General features: G+C 32.5%; 1 protein-coding gene across 1 annotated transcript; it reads left to right on the forward strand.

The window, feature by feature from the left end:
- Window positions 1–2828: 2828 nt before the first annotated feature.
- Window positions 2829–3743, forward strand: LOC124924634 (keratin, type I cytoskeletal 9-like). Its single transcript, XM_047464647.1, has one exon. It carries the CDS (start codon window positions 2829–2831, stop codon window positions 3741–3743), a length of 915 nt encoding a protein of 304 aa, XP_047320603.1.
- The last annotated feature ends 11732 nt before the right edge of the window (window positions 3744–15475 follow it).

Raw genomic sequence — 15475 nt, forward strand, 5'->3', positions numbered from 1 at the left:
GTCTAATAGACGTTTAGTTGTCTTAGATGGGTGAAGTAAGATAAACATTTAACAACGTGTGTATTAGACCGATCAAGGACAACTGTCCCACGTGAGAAGACATCTAATTTTTCCCGCTCAAAAATAAAAACAGTCATCTCCTAATAAAATGAAGACACGTGTCTTTCAATGTTGAGAGAGATTGACTAATATACCCTCAATATAATGATTACTCTTTGGAAAGGACGTCTAAAAATTAATTGATGGGACATACCCCTAGGAAAAAAAACGGTTATCCTATATGACTTTTGATAGCCTATATAAGGATAGTTTTTCATGAGATTGAAAGTTTCTTTCACTCAAGATTTCTAAGAACCCTAGATTTCTCTGATTTTCTCTCTCAAAAACTCTTGTTCTTTGTGTGTCTGTTCGCATTCTTCTAAAAATGGGAAACAAGAGAATCACGCTCGGTCACTGTACTTTGCAACAATGGTGAATGATTCTATTATAGAAGTTGTTAACGGAACATAAATCTCATTCAACGAGGCGGTATATGCGGAGTTCTTTGAACTTCCATTAGAAGGGCATACGTTCAACTAATATCTATCAGCGACGATGATGGAGGAAATGAAGATGGTCTTTTATGTCGATGGCTCGGCGATTCGACTCAATGGAAGTAAGAAGGCTCTAAAACCACAGTTCATTTTGCTGAATGATGTGGTGGCGAAAGCACTTCAGGGGAAGGCGGGTTCATTCAATCTCTACTGTCAAGATCGGTTTGACTATATGTCTGCCATCTCAAAGGGGATTCAGGTCAACTGGGCCTTAACGCTATTCCAGAACCTCTGCTTTTAAATTAACCAGGAGAGCATTAACTTTGCTGCTCAAATAAGCCGTCTATTGGAGAATTTGGGGATCCCGATGGAGGATTCCGAACTAATTAACCCGACCAGGGTGTACACTGTCTTCATAGTCGCAAACACCCTAGTAAGAATGAAGAACAACAAAGAGTCTCTTTCCGGAGCCTCGAGTTAACAGACAGTAGGAAGTTCTATTACCCGATCAAAACATCCAACGGCTTCTGTCCTGTTATTAGGAGCAAAACGAACCAAAACGTTGAACGAGTCTGAGGATAGCTCTACCAGCCTTAAGAACTCATCGAAGAAGGATTCTGGAATCGTAGATTCCAAAGTCAAGCAAGGTTTAGTCGAACTTGCCACAATTCTCATGTCTCCCTTGTCTCTGCTGCCAGTCAGTTGCGGGGATCATCAAGGTCATGTATTTCTAAAGGTGAAAAGTCAAAGGCGCCTCATGCGTCTAAATCGATGAAAGCCTCATCGAAGGTAACCTCTTCTCAATCCCTGACCGATGTACCCAAATTTAAAGTTCCTGAGATGGAACAAGAAAAATATGTTTTTATTCCTGAAAAGGAATCTGCTGTCGGGCCAACTGTTGAGCTAGTTGGTCCAACTACTAAAATTCTGAGCAGGGTTGCATCTCCTGTTCATCAACCTGATCTTGTAGCCGCGGGTGCTACAGAACGTACTGAACCAGAGCAAGGCGATGTTCCTACCTTTGTTGCTGGTGGTGAACCTGAAAAGGTTAAGTTTATGCTATTGGAACTTCCTCACGTTCCAAACCATGTTCCAACGGAGTCTTTAGTGGGTGGAAAGATTGTTCTAGCAGAACCCGCACCAGGACATATCGTAAAACCGTTGACTGCTCATGAAATCATGCGTTCTGCAAGACAATCTGCTGGAATTATCTTTGGAGAACCACGACCCTTTCCAAAGCCCACCAAAGTGATCGGAAAAGGGAAGAATATTGTTTCAAACATTGATGAAGAAGATTTGGAGGCAACGTGTATTGTTGACCTCATGATGGATCAGGCCAAAGCTGCTGCTGCTGAGAAGATAGAGATCTTCGATACTTGGGTACTGAACATAATGTCTATCAAGTACACCGGAGTCATCAAAGGTAAAGAGATAATCAATCAATGGAGGGAGCTAGTCAAAAATGAGAAAAAGGTCTTGAAGTGGGCTAAGACTTCAGAAGTGTATGATGCCCTTATGAGAAAAGATCTGGTGGAAGCGAACTTGATAGGAAGAACTCTCTTTTCTATTCACGAGGCAAGAAAAGCCAACTTCAATCCCATTGAGAAAGGTGCTGAAGCAGAAGAAAAGGCTTTGAAGAGGTTGGACAAGATTATGGAGAACTATAGCTTAGTGGATACTCGGTACGTTGATGGAGCAAGTTGCTAAGAAGCTAGCCCATTCGGTAGTTCCTTAGATGAAGATGATCAAATGGACTTATCTGATGATGTGACAGATAAAGATAAGCAAGATGCTGCTCATCTGATCGAACTTGGAAGTCTTTCTTCAGAAGAGAATCGTTTAAAGGCTCAACCCTCTATTGAGCAAGCCGAAGAACCTATTCAGTCAAACCCATTTAAAGAAAAAGAAGAAGTGATTCAAGAGCCTGCTCAAGCTCTTTAAAATAATGCTGATCAAGAGCCTGTTCAAGCTCTTATATAAAAAAAAAGAGATGTTGTTGAAGAGCTTGTTCAAGCTCTTGTAACTCATGAAGAAGAGGTGGTGAAATCTCCTGCTGTAGGAACAGAAGGATCTGAAGAAAAAGAGGCTGAAGTCAGTCATCCTGAGATTATCAGATTAGAGGGGGAACCCTAAAAAAGAAAAAGAAGCTGAGAGTTGTTCCTCATCTAAGGGGGAACAAGATCAGAATGCTTAAACTTTCAAGCCTCTACTATTTCCAAATTCATTGCTGCAAATGTTTTTGAGAACATTCTTAATACTCTTCACAATTCAGGTAACTTTCTCGAAAGGATTAACATGGAAGAGAAGGAGTTGGAAGAAGAAGATCAAAATAAATATGATGGTGAATCAGGGGAGGATGAACCTAAGCAGTCCATACAAGTTCATACCAACTTCAGTCCAATTCAGACCATGGCAGCATATTCGCAAAATAATTCATCTAATGAAGGATCTTCAGTTGACGGAACAAAGCTCATGAATTCGATGTCAACCTTGTTAACAATGCTTCAGAGTAATGTGGCAGTTATGCAATTCAACATGTCAAAATTTATGAAAGCCCAGAAGGAAGACAAGAAGAACTTTGATGATCTTGTCAAAACCCATAAAGAGTTGGAGCTAACATTGAAGAAAAACACATATGAGGTTGAAGACTCCAATACGAATTTTGGAAGGTTTGAAAAGAAACTCTTCAATCGACAATCCGAAATGATGAGCCTTGAAAGACAGATCAATCTTGATAATCAAAGAGAGGTTATGGAAGCAATGGGCTTGATTCAGAATCAGCTGGATAAAATTCAAGGCAGCATGAGAAGAACATATGCTGAAAGACTGGAGTATGCTGACTCTATCGCAAGGAAATTTCAAGCTGAAGAGAATGCGAAAGATGATGCTGAGAAAGAGCAGAATACCATTACTCAAGGCAATGATGTTAGAGACAGAAGAGGTGACGGTGTAACAACCGGAACCAGATCTAAGCGAATGCCAACAAATGATGAAAACCCAAGGCCAACTAAAAGAGGCGGAGGTCGAAGTGGTGGTGATCACGGAAGCCAAAGCAGCGGTGATCGCGGAGGTCGAAGCAGTGGTGGTGATCGCGGAGGTCGAAGCAGTGGTGGTGATCGCGGGGGTCGAAGTACTGGAAGCGATCGTGGAGTCGAACTGGCGGAAGTGGTCGTGGTGGACGCGGTCTTCCTCCGTTCCAGAACCTGCTGACTGGAGAAGGGATGAGCGGTGAAGGATTCACCTATCCAATTGATCCTCGAGTGAAAGGGATTCACTATTTTTATGTCAGTTTATGTTTTTGGCTTTCTAAAACATGGTTTCTGAATATTGGTGTTCTTGAAAAGTGTTTATGTAAGATGGATAAACAAGTTTTACTTCTTATCTATATGATGAATGCGTAATTCGTTATCTAGGCAAAGGTTTTAATATCATCAGCAAAAAAAGGGAAATTGTTGGGTCAAATTATTTTGACCAAGTGTCAAAGTAGTTTGACTATTGGAATTTTGATGATGAATGTATATCAAACTCAATTTATGTGTCTAATTGCTTTTGGTGAAGATGTATCAAAAACAGGTTATATTAGAATTGGTCTTAATGAGGTTCATTAGACCAATTTGGCATTAGATTCACGAAGTTAGACGTGCAGTCTAACTAGTTGAGTTAGACGTGCAGTCTAACTAGTTGAGTTAGATGTGAAGTCTAATACACGGAGTTAGACGTGCAGTCTAACTAGTGAAGTTAGACGTGCAATCTAACTAGTGGAGTTAGACATGCAGTCTAACTAGCAAAGTTAGACATGCAGTCTAACTAGTTGAGTTAGACGTGCATTCTAACACAAGGAGTTAGACGTGCAGTCTAACTAGTTGAGTTAGACTTGCAGTCTAACTAGTTGAGTTAAACATGCAGTCTAACACACGGAGTTAGACGTGTAGTCTAACACACAGAGTTAGACGTGCAGTCTAACTAGTTAAGTTAGACGTGCAGTCTAACTAGTGAAGTTAGACGTGCAGTCTAACTAGTTGAGTTAGACGTGCAGTCTAACTAGTATAAGTTAGACGTGTAGTCTAACTCCTTCAGATTAGACTGAAGTGAAATGTAATTAGACGTGAGGTCTAATGGAAAGAGAAAGTTAAATGTGCATTCTAACTAGTGAAAGTTAGACGTGCAATCTAACTAGTAAAAGTTAGACGTGCAGTCTAACTCCTTCAGATTAGTCTGAAGTGAACTATAATTAGACATGAAGTCTAATCCCTTTAGACTAGGTGGTCTAATGGATCTTGTTATTAGACGGGGACGTCTAATTTCATTAGACGAGGTCGTCTAAGTGAAATACGTCTAATGTCATGCTTAAGAAGTTGCTTGAAGCTAGCACTCGCCAACCCACGTTCTCTAGCTTTACGCTACTCCTGCTCCACTTTCCTGTGAAAATTTGTACGAAAGCCAGCTGTAACCAATTGATTAATGCCACGTAAATAAATATTCTTCCCACTACTTGTTTTTGCAGGAATATCCTTGAAGAATATTTGGCGCACTACCAGATTGATACGACCACGATCTTTGTACTCAGAGTCTGCTATGTACTATGGAGGCGTTCCAATGGAAGCTCTCCACGTGTCATTATGAGAATTCGACCATTGGTACCTACTCTTATTTAAAGATCCTCAAGGACAACGGAAGAATCATCGATCTATCGATACTCAGATTATTCTATCTTAACTGTCAACTACTTTCTTGCTTTTATTGTGTGTTAATCTAGAGAGAGTTAGAATCAAAGCATTGTATTAGCTGAGTGATATTCTTCATATTGTAAGTTGAACAGAGTCTGTTCTGTTCAACAGTGAGCTAGTCGTGCGACTGTATTTGATTATTTGAAAGTTAGTGAATCCTTCCGGTGGTTGGAAGAAGGGCTGACGTAGAAGAGTTAACTCCGAACATCCATAAACAAATTGCTGTGTTGTTCCTTTCTGTCATCTTTTCATTCTTGGTTCTTAGCTTCAAACTCAAGCAAACATTTCCGCACTTGAATCGTTCAAGAGTTTGCAAGAAGTTGCATAGAATAGAAAGTGATTTAAATACATAACATGATTTCTATCAAATCGTTTTTCTGAAGTCGTTAAAAATTTGACAGACCCCGTCTTTATTGATTACGCCGATCTTAACAGATATTGTATCGGATTGCAGCGCCCTCGCGGGAACGTGAACAAGAATTCCAAGCACGTGGCAGAACTAGAATATTTGTAGGAACTGGAATTTATCGTTTTTTAAACTCACTAGAATTCAAAGCATTGTAATCAGATAATTCATTTACTTTAAAATCATTCTAGGCCTGTCTAGATTGATCTCTTAAACTCGTGGTTTTTTTTTTCCATTTTTGGAAATTTTTAATGAAATGACGATAAGTCGTTTTTCCCAAAAAAATTAATTAATCAACCTTTAACCGAAAAACACAAATTTAAATTTTAAAAATCTAAAAATTAAGTTTTTGTTCTTGGTTTAATCATCCAAAAACAACTTCCTAGAATGCTTTCCAACATATTTCTAATGATGTTGGACAACTATTTGGATCATGTTTGATCCATTCGATCATTTTTGTTTGTATCAAAATCAAAAATTACAAAATAATTAAAATTTTGAGTTCTTGAATTGGTCCAAACGAACAACTAGTGTTCATATTTTAGAATCAATCATATGTATGAAGTATAATGAAGATGGAAAGCTCACTCCACTTTAAAAACTATTTTAAAATCAAAAACCCCGTTTTTTGGCCATAAAATATTTTAAACAAATTGATCATAAACCAAATCGATTGATACCTGGGATGATGTTCTAAATGTCCCTAGGAGCTTTGTGAATCTACTCATACCCTTGGATCAAATAATTAAAGTCTCCATAATACGTTTGTACACTATGTCATTTTTATTGATTTTAAAAAATCAATTGGCGTCTTTGTTTTAAATAAATAATATTTAAGATTAATTTAAAATAATTAATTTGAACAACGAATTTAAAAAAAAATCAAAAGACGTAGGAGAGATGAAAGAAAAAACCATAGAGATTCAAAAGCAACAAGAAAGATTTCTTAGAGAGAAAATTGGGGATTTAGGAAGAAGATACTCAATCCTTTGAGTATGACCGTTACTTAAATAAAGAAGAGCTGACGTGTGACTATTAAATTGATGATTATATGAACCGTCAAAAATCTAAGAAATCTATTCCCAAGAAATGCAGCTATCATTTAGAATTAATTATGAAAGAGTGATATTAATGTCCGTTGTCCTTGAGGATCTTTATATAGAACACAGGTATCAATGATCGAATCTTCCGCATTGAAACGTGGAGAGAATCCATTGGAAAGTCGCCCATAGTACAAGAGTGAAACAGGCTTTGTTCTCAAAGATAGTGGTCGTACCAATCTGGTAGTCCGCCAAACAATCTTATAGACATGTCCTGCAAGGAACAAGTAGTGGAGAGAATAATTACTTACGTGAAATTCATCCATTGGATACAATTTCCTGTCGTACTGGACTACAATGATGAGTGGAGCAGGAGTAGTATAGAGCTAGTTGATCGTGGGTAGACACATGCTAACTTCAAGCAACTGCTGAAGCGAGACATTAGACGTGCTCCATTAGACTGTCAAGTCTAAGGAAGTTAAACGCCCACGTCTAATAGCGAGATCCATTAGACCACCAAATCTAATGGAGTTAGACAGCATGTCTAACTACGTTTCACTTCAGACTTGTGTGAAGGAGATAGACACCAGCGGACTAACTTTCATCTATTAGACTGCACGTCTAACTACGTATCTGTTAGACTGCACATCTAACTATGTTTTTGTTAGACTACATGTCTAACTACGTATCTGTTAGACTGCACGTCTAACTACGTATCTGTTAGACTGCACGTCTAACTATATTTCTGTTAGACTGCACGTCTAACTACGTATCTGTTAGACTGCACGTCTAACTACGTATCTGTTAGACTGCACGTCTAACTACGTATCTGTTAGACTGCACATCTAACTACGTATCTGTTAGACTGCACATCTAACTACGTATCGGTTACACTACACGTCAAACTACGAATCTGTTAGACTGAGCGACTAACTATGTATCTGTTAGACAGCACGTCTTACAATGTATCTGTTAGATTGTACTTTTAACTACGTTTTTGTTAGACTACACGTCTAACTACGTATCTATTTGATTGCACGTCTAACTACGTATCTGTTAGACTACATGTCTAATACGTATCTGTTAGAATACACGTCTAATTACGTATATGTTAGACATCACGTCTAACTACGTATCTATTAGACTACACGTCTAACTACCAACACGTCTAATAGACCTATTTCAAACCAAGTCTAACTTAGCATATTTTTGATGCACCTGCACAAAAACAATTTAGACGGTTTAGTTTCATTTTTATTTAAGTTTTACACAAGTTCATAATCAAAATATCGTTAGTCAAGATAATTTGACCCAACAGAACACAAGACCTAGGTCACCAGTCCTAAGGCCCGTTTGGTTCCCATTTTCAAATTCCTAAATTAGTTTTGTAATTTTGGAACCTAAAACTATTTTCCAAAAATCCTGGCAAATTAGATAATGATTTCAAAAGATTTTTGGGATATTTCCACAAAAATATATTTTAATAACATAAACTTTAACTAATACGTTTGTACACTATGTCATTTTTATTGATTTAAAAAAATCAATTGGCGTCTCTGTTTTAAATAAATAATATTTTAAATTAATTAAAAATAATTAATTTAAACAACGAATTTTAAAAAAATCAAATTGTAATTTGATTACTACAAATCCCTAAACTATTTAAATTTAAATTAAAATTAATTATTTTTAAATAATTTCAAAAGCGGTTAAAAATTATATAAAATATTATTAAAATATTGTTTCTTTAGCCTCCGTTTGGTTGGAGGTATAGCACTGTTTATATAGCATAATAATATGTATAGTACATTAATTAGTTGTTTGGTTAAAAATTATATATCTACAGTATTTATAACCATTATAATTATACCTCATATGCGGTATAAATTAGTAACTGATAGCACTAGGTATAAGATTTACTAATTTTATTCTTCCATATTTAGCTTACATATAAATTTCCATTTATAATTATATATTCAACATTTCTGATTTTTAATCCTATCTTTCATTCTCTTAATTGCTTATCAAGTTCTTCTTCTCCTTCACTGCAAATCCTCTTTAGTCCTTATCAAAAAAATTTCCTTCAACCTAAACTACAAATCTTAATCCTTATAAGTTCTTCTTCTCCTTCAACCTAAACTGCAAATCCTCTTTAATCCTTATCACGTTCTTCTCATTCAACCTAAGCGACAAATCCGGTGAAAAATGGGATTTCTACTCGACAATTTAGAAAAGTCTCTTGGTGATTTTGGCTTTGTATATATAGGTCAAGATTGAAGGATTTCCATTGTTTCCTTATTTAGTAAAGATGAGTGTTTTAGCTTCTGGCCACACATTGTGGTCCGAAGAGAAGAAGAGAAAATCATATATAAATTATTTTAAAATATTTATACGATAATCAAATAGAATTTTTAATAGTTTAAATATAATAAATAATAAAAACTAAAGTAAGATAAATATTAAATTAATAATTAAAATAGTTTATATAAATATAAGGGTAAAATAGTCTTTTATTTCTTTTCTTATTCCACCAACCAAACACAAAATTATAAAATATATACAATTTATACCTATATTGAATTTTCAACCAAACACATATAACCTATATAATTTATACATCTTAATACCCCATATAACTTATACCCCTTATAACTTGTACCAATATAATTAATACTTCTTACCAAACGATGCCTTAAAATAAATTCATGACACACAAACCGATGTTAAAATCTCGAGTCTTTAGCTTTCACGGTATTAGTACCGGGTTTTTTCTAGGTTTTAAAGTAATGTTTGTAAGGTGTTATGTGTTTATACTTGAAATAATAATTATTTTGCTCTATTATTTTGAAGCCTAAAATAGATCTTGACAAAGGAGGATAGTAGAACTTAATCTAACATAAATTATCCAAGAGTTTATAGTAGACACCATCATTTGATGGACACGTGATGCATATCGATGGTGTTCTTTCTCACGTTTGACCAAGTACCGAACCTTGATCATAATCTTTTTTATTCGCTTTTGAGAACGCAAAATATTTTCTTCTCGCAATTTTTAAAGAAACAATTGTGTGGCAGCTCTAAGAAGTTAATTTTGGTCTATTAAACACATTTAAATCATATTTTTGGTTCTTCACATCACTTTAAATGAGACGACTTCCAAAAAAGTTGTTATCTCGTTTTATTTTACAAGATTTGAGAGGAAGTTAAGCCACGAGATTTAATGAAATAAATATTAAGTCAAAATTTAGTTTAACCTACCATTTTGATTCCTTATCCACTCAGGATTCAAGAGAAAGATAAGTTATGGGGAGAAAACTATTAGAGTAAAAAATATGTTTTAAGATGTCGTCCATTTTTTTGACGTTAAATTTACCCTCTCTCAAAGACAATTTTTACTACCTATCAAAATATCATTGAGATATCCTGATGACACCATTAGATTAGTTTATTCGATTTACTCTACTTAACCACTCATTTATATGAATCTTTTGAGTCATCTTGAAAAAAGTACAAGATTGTTTAATATTTCTGTATTAGAATTTTAAGTTTTGCAAACATTTATATTATTTAATATCCAAATTCTCATTTAGTGGTTTTGATTTAGTTAATGTTATTTTGCAAATTAATATTTTATATGTAACTCTTCATTTAAATTAATGACAATAAATTTATTTTAAAAAATAAATAAATACATTATGTCTCTCATTTACCATTAAGCTAAAGATAATAATTAGAAAAATTATCAAAATACATATATATGAATATATATGATGATGTAAATTATCATTTTTTATTATCTAAATCACCAATCGAACCATATAGACTCGATACAGAAAATTATGAACCGTTCGAACAAAACTCGGTTTGGTCGGTTAATAATTGTTCTAATTGATTTTTTAGCTCACTTAAAATCATAAGTTCATAATAAGTCTTAGTTAAATTTTGAAAAACATTACTATTTCACAATATTTTCAAATTTGGAAAAGATTAAAATTAAAAAAAATATCCAAATGATTGGTCTCGAGTTGATAAGCTTTAAATAATTATTAAAATTTTAAATTTATTGAAAATTTTAGAAAAACAAAATATATTTCAATAATTGTATGAATGTAAATTGTTGTGCGAATGAAATTTGAAATGTATATAAAATAATAATATCATACTTAAATAATGATACTTAAATAATGATGTGTTTTCTAATAGTTAGGGTCTGTCTAGTTATGATTATGAACTCTCTCACTTTTCAAATTTTTAATAAAATGTTATTAACTGCTTTTAAAAAAATAATATTATTTAAATGAAAATTCTAAATAAACACTAATAAAATGAAGCTCAATAAAAAAATGTATTATAATAATAATACCAATTTAAAATAACTTAGATTAAGGAACAAAATTCATTATCAATAAAATAAAGATACTTAATACTAAGTTAATGTGTTGCAATAATGCATAAATAAAATGTGATAAGCTAAAGTGTCGTAGTAATACATGGATAAAATGCAATAAGCTAAGGTGTTGCAGTAATGCAATAGTAATACATGGATACAAGGCAATAAGCTAAGGTGTTGCAGTAATGCAGGGATAAATGCGATTTATGTCGAAACCTTTGATACGCCATTCCTCGGGGAAGTAAAGATCTTGGAGCTTTAAACCATTCTTTCTTCACAACATCATATGTTACTAACATGAACAATTTTTCAGAACTAAAGCACAAAAAGATCATATCTTTATTACCTACCACAAATCATATTTGCGCCCTTCTTGTACAATTTCAAGCACAACTCACGTGGCATTTTGTCGATGTACTTCCATAATAATGTTGTTTTTTCAACTCCCAAATGCCAATAGAAATACGCGATTTTATCATCACACAAACGAACATGATTCGTCCCCCACATTCTACGAGAAATCGGCCAGAAATCATATCATGTAGAATCGGGATTGAGAAATGATTCCAAATTCCAGACAACGTATTGTAGCAGACCATACCGTTTGGATAAGAAGACATAAAGTAAAGACAACCATCCACGGAGATAGCCTGCGAGCGCAAGTTCAAAATATACGGCAACCTTATGCTCGTTGGAATAACTTTTGATTCATACCATTTATTCTTGTTGGAGTCAAAAATTATGTAATGGCCATTACGACCTATAGAAGAGGATCTTATAGCCCTCGATTGTGGATTTTCCATTCATCCACATTCCAACGGCTACTTGAGACCAATCCATGCTTGAACAAGCTGGAAGCTCCTTGAATGTCTGAGTAAGCGGGTTACCCACAAAAAAACGGGTATGATGAATATTGACAAAACAAATTATACCACCGATAGAAGCTAGAGGGTAGATAACCAACTTCTCTAAGAAAGAATGAACTTTTTGATGGTGCCATTTATTCGAGGAGGGGTCTAAATGGCTGCGGTGTTTACATTTCGGGGTGATGGTGTAGAACCCAAGGTTGGAGATGGGAATTTGAGAATATTGGTCCCGAACGAATGAGAAGTCACATGGAGTTCCACTTTCTACTAACACAAAGGAAACGAAGAAGGTAGATGTTGGGAGTCTCGCCCCAACGACTTCAAAGAGGTCTTCCGGGAATTTTTCCCATATCTTAGGTAACATTTCATTAGACGAACATATGATCAACTTAATTCTACGACTTTTCCTACGAGAAGACTCCCGAATTCCATCATTTTAAAGGTTAATACTTTCGATTCTTCAATATGAAGCTCAATTATTGACCATAATCATTATTCTACAATATCCCAACAAAATAAAAGGATTAAAATTGACAATGTAAGTAGAGATAAAATATAACTTAAAAAAACAATATTGATTTATAAGATTTATAGATAGATCTAATTTTGAACGTTTTAAGTTGTAGTAAATCAACTGTAACAGATTTTTGCTAAATTCAAAATGTTAATTAATTCTAATTCTTTATTTAAACAAGTATGAAAATTAAAATTGAACCGCCAAATTCTAATAATAATTTTACCCTAAAGAAACATAGTTTCACATTAAAAATAGGATAATAAGATGTCTTTACAATACTTTTTGAACATCTATGCAGTGAATATGATAGGCAAATAGAATATTTTCAAACACTAAGAAGGAATATATTATTAAGACTAGAGATTATGACAAAATCGTTATACTCTACATGCTTCTATTTGCATCAACCAAAATCATGGGGTTGGAATCACTTAGATACTTAATATTAAGGGATCTTTCATTTTCATTATGACAATAAGGTCTTTGCAATTTAATACCAACATATCCATGTGTTTGGTCATTGACTAACACCTAACAATCAAAAGAAATGCAAGTCTTCTCAAATACATACTTGTAGGAATTGGAAACCTAAATAATAAGATTTACTCTACTCAATATCCAACCATGAAGTTTATTACATTCTGTCTTTCTAAACCCTATCATATTATACATGATGCAAGATAGATTTATCAAAGAGGGCAAGGAATAATGAGTGAAAATGGACATCATGAGACCTAGCTAGTTTCAAATCGTTGGAGATGAGATTAAATGTGTGGATTGAACATAGGAAAAATATAGAGATAAGATTAAATCCACGGTTTGGACAGCCAAAGGAAGAAGATAAGAACAAGCATAGAAAAAAGTACCTATCACACAGTGGCGGCGGAATCGTCGAAGATGAAGATGAAGAGAAGCAAAGGAAGCTTGGCCAGTGATATAATATTAGGTCATTTGTCTCTTCTCCCTCCGGATCAGTCCGCTCTCTACAAGTGTTTTTTCTAAAAATATTTGATTAAATTTTTTTTCTAAAATATTATTGACTTTTATAAGAAATTTGACAAAAATAGATTGATAAAAATTAATTTCCATAAATCTAACACTTTTTTAAATATATCTTCAATCAAATATTTTTTTTATTTTTAAGATAAATAAATTATATTTAATGTGTAAAATACTTCTCTCTATATTTAAATCATAACTTTCAATCCCTACTAATTTATTAGTTTAACTCTCTAAATCAATTTTATTTTAAATGTTAATGAATAAATATTATTTTATTTTAAATGTAAATGAAAGATTGATTCTATAACATACTTTTATATGTGGTTATTCATTGTATAAATACAATTATAATCATGAAATAAAATATGAAAAAATTATAAGGATTTTTTAACAAATAAAATATTATAATTAATAAATAAATTCTTCCAATTTAGGATAAAGAAAAATATTATTTTAATTCAAACTCATAAAAAGGTTGTCATTTTCTTCAAACACAATAGTTAGCCCAAATGTATATAGATGTAGAAATTTGAAAATGTATTGATATAAATAAATAAGCATACATTTGATGTACCCAATTATTTATGAGGATGGCTAAGAACTAAAAAATAGATATAAATTTAATCTTTACTATTGAACACATTAATTTAAAATTATTGATCCATTTAAAATGTTAATAAATGAGAAAATCAGACACATAATAAATAGAATTTCACACTATTGATCAGTTCAATTTTGAAAAACTTGTACAAGGTTAATTCTAAAATAAATTCAAACATAAAGCTTTTTATACTTATGTATGGTTATTGAACTTCAATTTATCATCTTTTACTACATTACTTTTTTATTTATTAACAATATTTTTGTGTTAACTTCTTATTTCTTAACAATAATTTTGTGTTATTAAAAACACGTAAGAATGATTATATTAATTTATTTATATATCAAAAGAATACAATCACAAAAACATGATCAATTTATGAAATATGAAAAATGAAACTACAAAAATAAAAATTATAAAACACTAATAAACACTTTCAATATTCAAATAGTTATGTTCAAGAACGATAAATGTTTATTACAATTTATCACTTGCAAATTTATTCAAAAGAAAAAACATATATCTCAAAAAAATACATCAAACTAAAGACACAATTTTATAATTATTAAATTTAAGAACGTATACCCAACACACAATACCAATTAAGATTTTGACTTCTTTAATAATAGAGAAAACTATTTGAAATATATAAAAATTGAATTTTTAATGTAGCTCACAACTTATCAAATAAAATAAGTTAGATATTCAAATGTACAAATATCATTTGTTTCCACTATTACATCGAAATATGTGAACATGCATAAAATTAAAATTAAGATTCAAATAGTATTAATTTCTTAATATATAAAAAATATAATAGATTTAAAACGACTGAGAGAATGGATTATTTTTCTCTACAAAAAGAAAATATCACTTTCAATACAATTTACATACTAAAAATCAAACAAAACATATTACAATATATATAATATCTATTATATATATATATTGGTTAACTATTATTTCATTATCAATATTACTTCAACATATTTTAACCCACATTTAAAACTATTAATTTTCCTTCTGAATCCAAACTCTAATGAATTTAAATTTTAACTCCCATTAGCTAATATACATCATAATCCTAGTTAATATTTCCTTATTATAATTTAACCTTGGACTATGTTCAAATTTACAATCCAAATATTATTCACTCAAAATGTTATTACCCCTACTTTTTATGTGTAACATCTAATTGAGATGCCAATCGAATCCTATATATTATATATATAATTCTCCCTATTCATTATTTATTAATGTTAACAAAACATAAAAGTCATTGTGTTCTCCAATAAAAATTATTAAGTGATAAAATAATTAAGGATTTGTGATGAAGTACACTATCAATAACAAGACTAATCAAAACCTAAATAAAAAATTATAGGCCATACCA

This window comes from Impatiens glandulifera, chromosome 2 (genome assembly GCF_907164915.1).
Source record: "Impatiens glandulifera chromosome 2, dImpGla2.1, whole genome shotgun sequence".
Taxonomy (NCBI): Eukaryota; Viridiplantae; Streptophyta; class Magnoliopsida; order Ericales; family Balsaminaceae; genus Impatiens; species Impatiens glandulifera.

Bases quoted from the DNA above. Each gene is read 5' to 3' on its own strand.
- LOC124924634 (XM_047464647.1), top strand. From the start codon at position 2,829: ATGGAAGAGAAGGAGTTGGAAGAAGAAGATCAAAATAAATATGATGGT.